At 52.6% G+C, this 9208-nt stretch overlaps 1 protein-coding gene across 1 annotated transcript; it reads right to left on the bottom strand.

The window, feature by feature from the left end:
• Positions 1 to 473: 473 nt before the first annotated feature.
• On the bottom strand, positions 474 to 4415 carry KLF4 (KLF transcription factor 4). The gene is given in 5 exon segments (XM_072359786.1): positions 474 to 1404; positions 2925 to 3089; positions 3162 to 4074; positions 4217 to 4390; positions 4392 to 4415. Coding segments are annotated over 5 exon segments (1452 nt in total). The 3' UTR covers positions 474 to 1228.
• Between the last annotated feature and the right edge of the window lie 4793 nt (positions 4416 to 9208).

Genomic DNA, 9208 nt, shown 5'->3' with positions numbered 1-9208 from the left:
TGTTACAACTGAACGTACAAAGTCTGATGTGCCAAACAGACATATGTCTTCTAACAGGCAATTCAATTACCTTAAAAATTGTGAATTACCTAATATGCTGATAATTCAGTATTTAGAGAAAAAACAAACAAACATCTGTACACATTTTTCCCCTTGTAAAGACGAGCACTGCATTTATTCATCCTGACTCTCAGAGGCTCCACCACTCCCTCTGCCTTAAGAAACTCAACCACTGACCAGCACTTAACCTCTCTGTGGACATATCCATTCACAGAAGGAAGCTACAACAGTCATTCAGATAAAATATTATAGGTTTATTTAAAACTTATTTTCCGCTTGAATATGCAAAATACAAACTCCAAAATGTTCCTTTTACTTCGTAGTTTACAAATATACAAAATAAAAGTTTGCTTAAATTTATATTACATATCTATTATGTAAAGAACTATATAGAAAACATTTGTTCTGCTTAAGGCATATTTGGGAATAAACCATTGTACAAAGTATTGCACATCGAAACCACAGTGCATTACAGACTGTCTGCATAAAGTTATTTTCTTAAGAAAAAAAAAGATAAACCAGGATTATTTACCTGATTTAGGTCATAATTGGCGATCGGAAGACAAAAATATTTCCTTGTCAGATATGCAGCAGTTTGAGAACTTTGGCTTCCTGTTTTTTTGGTACCTCTAAAACCAACAGTCACCAAGCACCATGAAATAGGCTTTTAAAACATAACTCTGTACCTGAATTTTTCCTCCTCTTTTAACATTGTAATGGCTTTTAGAAGGAAGAAAAAAGGAAAGTACAAGATGACATTTACATCTAATATTGCATTGAAAGAAAATTTAAGGGAATGTCATTTCCCCGTGTAATATCCCCACCCTCCGAACTACACGCAGTCTGTTTAACCCTGATATCCGTGACTTCCAGTCACTCCTTGGCATTTTGTAGTCCGGAAATAATTCAAGTTGGATTTACAAATGGAATGGTAGAAGAAGATCCAGTCATTGACCCCAATGTTTTTGGTTTCCTTTAAAACGTATGTTAAAAAAAAAAACAGTTGCAATGTCCGTATGCAGTTATCCCTCTTTCCACTCTTTTTGGAAGACTTCACCATGATTCTCTGTAGTGCTTAAAATGGGTTCTTCCCTTCTTGCGGAAAGCAGTCCTTGTGCTGTAAATACTGAATCTCTAAGGCAGTTAGGGAAAGATCCGCTGCTTCCAATTAAAAGTGCCTCTTCATGTGTAAGGCGAGGTGATCCGACCTGGAAAATGCTCTGTCACACCGCTGGCACTGGAAAGGGCGGTGGCCCGTGTGTTTTCGGTAGTGACGAGTAAGTTCATCAGATCGGGCAAACTTCCATCCGCAGCCTTCCCAGTCACAGTGATAAGGTTTCTCACCTTAAAAAAAGAAATTGAAAACATCAGTCACGCTTTCTTTCTTTCTTTTTTTTTTGGCAGTGTCTTTGTGTGCAGGGGCTACCCCTGTTTCACACCACTTTTAAGAAGAATCAAAGCATCAAAGAAAATACAACAAAGTTCTCGAAGCAGTTGTGAGCTACGAGCTGACTAACAGAGTCTTGTCAAGACTTCAACGTGTATTATAAACCATGAACACTGCTGAAATCTTCACTAAAAGGCTCACTTTGCCTCAAACAAAGTTTTGGAATGCAGGAGTTCTCTTACTAAGAGTTTATTTTTGCTGGCTAATGTTACGTGATCAAATATCAACCAGAAATAGCTCAGCAGAAAAATAATGCATTTAGATAATTGTAGGTCTTGAGAATTAAAAACTGGCTGCAAACTGTTTTCATTAGCTCAGGTTGATTAACAACTCAATTTTTCTGTCTTCACTACAGCAAAACTGCTGTTGACTGCACAGCGAATTTCCCTGACAATTACAGCCTCCATCCCACACATCCTGGAGACCATGCTTACAGTCTGGGGCAGACGGGAGGAACTCTTCTTTGACCAATTTTTCCTCCTGCTGCCGTTAGCTGAACACGCAGCCCAACCACTCAGCTACCATTTCTCCCTTTCCAGTATTCCCGTCAGGAGAAAGTTGTGAATCAAATTCACAAACCAGGGATTTAAATTATGCAAATTCCCAGGTTATTTAATCACTGTTACGGAATGCCTGCACTGGCGAAACCGTGCATGATGTACCTGCTTTCACAAGCTCAGTTATTGCAATATGGCATTCAGCTGCAAGGTTAGAGTTTGAACTTGGGCGCAGATACGCACTTTGGCAGATTTTATCTGAATTCTAGCAGCTGCCAATGAGCTGTTAAGCTCAATTTCATCGGTGCTAACTCAGGGGAAGATAAGTTCTTCCTATGTAGGAGCGGCACCCGCCATCAGTGCCACCAACCAATGCAGCTAGAAACCTCAATTAAATCTGGAAGGAGTCTGTCGCCATTCACTTGGACGTGGGACAGCAGCTCACAGAGGTGTCGAGGCTTCAGTGAGCTGTTACAGCTGAAGGCATGTCAGCCACACGATCTCTCACACTGGAGCAAGCCAAGACAACAGGGGAGTGCACAAAGCACCCAACCACAAACGAAGAAAGCAGAACCTTAGAAGTCCACTCCTTTTCCATAAGTGGGCTAACACCATCTACAGCAACAAATCCCAGCAGATTCCTAGCTACCTGCTCGTTAACCAGCCACACAATTGAAGAGGAGCAACAAACTTTGCCTCCACAAGAAACCCACCTGCTCCCACACCTGAGTCACCGTGAACCAATATGTGAAAAATCCAGCCAATAAGCAAAGGCTACTGAAGACATAACATGGCCAAGGAGAGAGAAACTGTGCCCAGGAAGCCCAGCAAAGTTCAGCCTGGACTCGTTATTTCAATGCTCCCCCTGCCCACTTGCTGCCAGAAGGGGGCTCACCCCAATGACCCCCTGTAGGCTTCACCTGTGTGGGTCCTCAGGTGTGCCTTGAGATGAGAGCTCTTGGTGTAGGTCTTGCCGCAGCCTGCGTAGTCACAGGTGTGAGTGGCTGTTCTTTTCCGAGGCCACGACCTCCGTCCCCTCTTGGGCTTTGTCTCCTCCGGCAGGCAGCTCCCCGGCGGCATCAGTTCTGAGGGCAGAGAGGGAGGAGTGAGCGCGGCCACGGCCATTGCCCCGGGGCCAGGCCGGCGGGGGGACTCACCTTGGTACTGCAGCGTGCCGGGGGGCAGCTGCTCGGGCAGGAAGGCGGGGTAGCCGGGAGCCGGGGGGTAGCCATGGGGCAGTGGCAGCGGAGGATGGCCGAGCCCCGGCGCGGGGGGAAGGCAGTCCCTGCTGCTTAGCATCTCTTCGGGCCCCAGCGAGGGCGTAGTCCGGGCCGGCAGCAGGCGGCCCATGGAGAAGTCGTGCTGTGGGGGGGGTCCTCGGGGGCCGCTCCCGTGCGGCGGCGGGGCCAGCGTGCAGGGCGGGCTGGCTTCCTGCTTGATTTTAGGGCATATCCGCGGCTGGAGAGGGCTGTAAGGAGCCCCGGGTCCCTCGGAGCCGGGCGGCTGGGCGGCGGCGGGGGGGCCGTTCTTGGGGCTGAGCCCCGGGTGGCTGTAGTCGCCCACGGCCTTCACCACGAACTTGCCCTGCAGGCTGCCCGGCGGCGGTAGGGCGGCGGGCGCCGGCAGGTACACCGGGTCTAGGTCGGGCCGCATCAGCTCGGCCACGAAGCCTCCCGAGGGCGACACGTCGCTGATGTCCGCCAGGTTGAAGGGCGAGGCGGCGGGAGCCCCGTCGCGGCCGCCGCCACCGGCGCCGCCGCCGCCGTAGAGGAGTCCGCCGGGCTCGGCGCAGGGCAGCGGGTAGGCGAAGGGCCCAGCGGGGCAGGGGCTGGCGGCGGGGGCCGGGGCGGCGGCGGGGGACACCACCACCGCGGCGGCGGCGGCGGGCTCCTGGTGCATGAGGGAGTTGGAGAGGATGAAGTCGAAATCCAGCAGCTCGTTGAACTCCTCGGTTTCACGTCGCGGCCCCAGGGCGGGCGAGGTCTCCAGGTCCGACGGCGGCGGCTCCGCGGGACGCGCCGTCAGCGCCGGCGGCGGCCGCTTCAGCTGCGACAGCTCCTCCCGCCACCTCTGTGGGGACACGGGCACGGCTCAGCACCCGGCCCGGCCCACGTCGCTCCCGCCCCAGCCGCCCCGCTCCGCCGCTCGCCGCCGCCGCCGCCGCCGCCCCCCCCGGCTCCGGTCCCGGCCCCGCCGCGACGCCGATACTCACGTTGCCGGGGCCCGCGGGCCGCGGCGCCTTCTCGCGGCCCGCGGCGCCCGCCGCGAAGGTGGCGATGGAGGGGAGGAGCGTGCCGCTGAGCGCCATCTCGCACTCGCCGGGGGGCTGCCTGCGGGGAGAACGCGGCGCGTCAGGCGCCGGCGGCGGCACAGAGAACGCTCCGGGGGGCCGCGCGGGGCACCCACCGCATCCGCGCCGGTGCGTCCCGCCGAGCCGCCGCCGCCGTCGTCCCGCTGAGGAGAGCGCGGAGGAGAAGAGTGGGAGCGGCGATCCGCGCCGCGCGCGCCCGCGGGGATAACCGGCGGGGCTGGAGGCGGAGAGCGGGCGCGGGGCGCTAGCGGAGCCGCGGGGAGGCGGCCGCCGCCCGGCAACGCGGCTCTGGCACCGGCAGGGCGGCGGCGCGAGGCGCTTCCCAGGGAGCCGCGGCCATGGGGCAGCCGGGCGGGACGGACCGCCGGGGCACGGTGCCGCCGGTGGGGAGGGAGGGGCCGGGCCGGCCCGCGATCTGCCGCCGCCCGTCCTCGCCGCGCCCCGCTCGGCACTGCCGTGCGCCCGCCACGGCCGTCCTTTTTATAACCTCACCTCACGCGCGCTCCGCCCGCCGTCGTCATAGCGACGGGGAAAACAAACTGACACGTGGGGGGGCGGCACGCGCGGCACAGAGGGAGGTGCGAGAGAAGCCCGCTCTCGCCCCGCCCCGCGGCCCGCCCCGTGACGCAGGCGGAGGGCTGACGGCACAGCGGCGGGGGGGGCGGCCCGGGAATGCCCGCGTGCGCGCCGGTCCGGGTGGGGTGGGGTGGGGCCGGGCGTGGGCCGGCGCGATATGACGTCACGCGTCGCGATATGACGCGACTGGACATAAAGTACAAAAACCGCCGCAGAGCGGAGACACGGAAACGATGAAAAGCCGTCTCGGCGATATTACCCTCGTTATCCTCTTCACCTTCCCGGTTTACTTTTCCCCCTTTCTTTACAACCCCGCCTCCTGCAGGGGGCAATGGCGAGCCGGCCCCGGCCCCATCCCCGTTGGCAGCCCCGTTCCTCCGGCCCCGCTGTTCCTCAGCCGCCCCGGGGCTGCTCGGGCCCGCGGGGGAAGTCCCGGCCCTGCGGCGTTGGCACGGGCGAGCCGAGCGCTTCGGGATGACTCAGTGTAGCCTTAAAATAAGAATGAAGTGCCCGGCTTTGTTTTAGCCAACTGGTTTTTCCAGTTTCCAGCGTTATAAATGTTAATTATTAATAACGCTGGCACTGGAAGATAGGGGTATTTTTCTGCACAAAGTCCAGCGCTGGGCAGAAGATGGGCCCGGAACTAGCGGACCAAAAGGATGAGTGAGGGGAAACGGAGGGACGTGCTGGGAGGGTGCTCGGGGCCATCTCTGAAAATTATGGGCATTAAATCATCAGCTGCTCACAGGCAGTGCTTCCCCAGCCCACAAAATGACCTGAACGTTGTTTCCCTAAGACAAATTTCCTCTAGCACCGCTGTCTCTACCCACCCTACTTCTCCAGCCCTCCTTTTTTTTTTTTTTTTTTTTTTTTTTTCTCCAAACTCTCCTAATTCTCTCTGAAACTTCCAAGTTAGAACACAGCATGTTTCTGTGCTTTTCAGAGTTGACATCAGGGATTGCTTAACTTGGGATTTGTGTCCCCCTCGCCTCAGGACACGCAGTGACAATTTTCCAGAGCCTGCTGTGCCTGGGCAGAAGGAAGCATCCTGCTGCAGTGCTTGCCGCTCCATGTGTGTTGGCATCTGGACATCCCAGGGCTGCCTTTTCCTTGCCAGAGGTGCTGCATGTCTGCCTGATGAGCAGTCACTGCCTGTATCCGACTGCTTGCATCAGCGGCAAGTGGTAGTTCACTGCCAATGTTGAGTGGAGTGAAACTGGTTTTCAGTGGGGCTGACTATGGCAAAACCTTGGTGGCTGGGCTGAGTGGTGTTGGATGGATCACCTGGGTGTGTGAACCTGACAAGAGGAGGAAAACTTGAGGTGGTGAAAGAGCAGGGACTTTGGAGAGACAGGTGCAAGGAGATGGCACCCTCATTAAACAACAAGAAGAAGGAGCTGTGCGGATTGTACCTAGGACGAAGACCAGCCTGTTCATCTAAAGCCCAGGTCTGGAATGCAGGAGCCATGATGCACAGCATATTCCCTCTGATTGGCTGAAAGAGCAGCCAGGGGCTGCAGACTTCAGCACATACCACAGTAGAGCATGCAAGAAGGTGGAAAGAATTGAACAGCTCACCTACAAGAACAGGCTGAGAGAGCTGAGGCTGTTCTGCCTGGGAAAGAGAAGGCTCTGGGCTGATGTGATTCAGCATCTAAAAGGGGGCTATAAGGAAAAAGGGACAGAGTCTAGCAGGATCTGTGGTGACAGGGCGACGGGAAACGGTTTCAAACTAAAAGAAGGGAGAAGTTTTTTATAGTCAGGGTGATGAGGCACTGGCGCAGGTTGCCCAGAGAGCAGGTGGATGCCCTGTCCCTGGAGACACTCAGGGTCCAGCCAGGTGGGAATCTGAGCACCTGACCTAGTTGTAGGTGTCCCTATTAAGTGCTGGGGGTTTGGACTAGATGGCCTTTACAGGTCCCTTCCAACTCACATGATTTTATGACCATGAATCTGCACCTAGTTGCTGGTAGAATCCAATAGGATCATGAAAAGAAGCACCCGCCTGCTTTTTGAAAGCCCTACCTTTTCTTGTTAGTACCTAAGATACTACCCTAGGTGAGCAAGGCCAGGAGGACACAGCAGCATGAAGCAGCCCTTCATCTTTCAAGCAATCCATGGGTTGCTGACTTTCTTTAAGAGGCAAAATGTTTTTAACTGTTCTTTGAAAAGCAAGGGTTCTGTGTTTTTTCCTTTAATGGTTTTGTCCCATCCATCATTGCTTTAATGGGTTTGCCCTGCTTTTGAATTCAGCTGTTCCCCAAGCTTGAACAGAGACTTACAGAAGTGTCTTCTACAGCACGACCAGAGCAAACAAGGATGCCACAAAGAGCATCATTTCTAAAGACCCTGCAGATAAAGTTGTTTGCACATAGCAAAGAGGAGTAATTCTTGTTTGTTTACTTGCTTGCAGCTTTTTGTGTGCATGAGGCTCATTTTTCCCAGAGCCAGTGAAAACATCACGGGAAAATAGAGAAAGCTTGAAAAATAACCAACTGCTATCTAATTAGAAGATGATGCTCATTGTTTGGTGATATATTCAGCATATATTGGAATATACAGGGAGATGTATGTGTGAGAAGCCCAAGTTCCTCTGTGGCAATGTCTCTGAAGAAGCAGTGTGGCACTGGGATTGCTATTAATCTCCCTTCCTGAGCCCTCCCTTGGGATCCAAGCTCATCCATTACTAGCTATCTGAAACACTTAAGGCACTGCTGCCCAGTACCCTCTGAAAAGGAACAGAAGCTTCTAACACATCTGCCTCCCTAGAAGAATCTCTGTCCTGCTACGAAAAGGTGTATTTCACTTCTAGCCGTCTCCCAGTCTCTCAGTCCCCTTAGAAGAAATGCAGAGGAGGTCTCCCCCACCCTCCCAACCTTAGGCTATTCTTTTTCAGGCTTCATCACCTTTTAACTGGCACTTATTTTAACTGTAGTGAGAACCTTGCACTCATTTCAGCTTCCTGGAGCTTGTATCATTGAGAGCAGCAACAAGATGTTGACAGATTTGCCTATAGATTTGGGAAGGTAATGCACTTGTGCTGTTTGGTTTTAATGTACACATACAAGAATTGGTGTCATTTTGCTTCTGAGGAAGCTCTGAAGCTGCTGAAATTAGCAGTCCGGTCTCAGCACCCACCCATGAGAAGTCAGCTTTCACTGCCAGTGGATTTTCCAAGCCCTCTTTCCATGGTTAAGTTCTGAGTTAGCTTTGTTTGAGTAAAAGTGGTGCTTCTAAGGAGTGTAATCTGAGCTGATAACATGCTTCCTCACAAAATGTACATTAAGGTGCAAGATATGAGAAAATGAGAAAATACGAGATATGTGCTTCTAATACATAATGCACTTGCACTGGCACGAGGAGAAAGTAAGAGAGAGCTTAGCAATAAAGTGCTTCTGAGTTTAACCTGAAGTATTTAAATTGTATTTGTGCTCATGAGCTTGCAAGTCACAAGGCAGTAAACAACACCTCTGACATCTTTCCATGGCTCCTCCCCTGCAGTGCTGAGATGCACTGACCTGGATGTTCACCTGAAGTGTCCTTCTGGACGATGTGCTGTGCTGAAGTCAAGGAAGTCTTCTGTTCCACTGCGCCAGTGTCCAGCAGAGGAAATGATTAGATCAAAATTCTCTGCCTTTGAACAGGAATAAAGACACTGTAAGAGTGCACTAGGAGAAGGGATCAATGCTGCCTGCTCTGAGAATAAGTGTCAGGCTTCCACACTGTTTCTATAAATGCCTCCAGCGCTGCTTCTACATTAATGGACCAGCAAGAATCCATTACTCTATGATAACAGTCTCTTGCTCTCATAATAAGAGCAATATGGTAACTACTCTCAGATTTTTAATATGGGCTTTGCATAATGATGCTCTGATGGTTTTACTGAAGGCAATTGTTGGTGTCTCTGTTACTTTCAGGGAAGTTTTGCCAGGGACAGGAGTGTAGCTGGGGGTGGACCCTCCCTGGCACGCGGTGTGTGATGCTAACCGCCTGAGGGACACCTGGCCTGGATGTTCCTGAACAATAGTCCCAGTCCCAGAGCTGTAGTCATTGCTTGGCAGGAGAGGTCCACTGCTTGCCTTGCAGGCTGCCTCACAACGCACACTGTGTTTGCAGGGCACTGAGATGTGAGGATGAGGAGTGCCATAGGAAATTAGTAATGAGGAAACATGAGGAAATTCATAATGCTGCATTCTGAGCAGGGGTTGAATAGTGTGCAATAACTGAGGCCTGGGGCCACATTCTGCACAATGAGGAAGAAACAAAATAAGGAATAGCTGCTCATTAGGCTCCAGATTCAGCTGGTCTGAATTCCAC

The sequence above is a fragment of the Excalfactoria chinensis genome, chromosome Z, assembly GCF_039878825.1.
Source record: "Excalfactoria chinensis isolate bCotChi1 chromosome Z, bCotChi1.hap2, whole genome shotgun sequence".
Taxonomy (NCBI): Eukaryota; Metazoa; Chordata; class Aves; order Galliformes; family Phasianidae; genus Excalfactoria; species Excalfactoria chinensis.
Note: the sequence above shows the minus strand (reverse complement) of the source record. Positions and strands in the feature narration are given on the sequence as shown.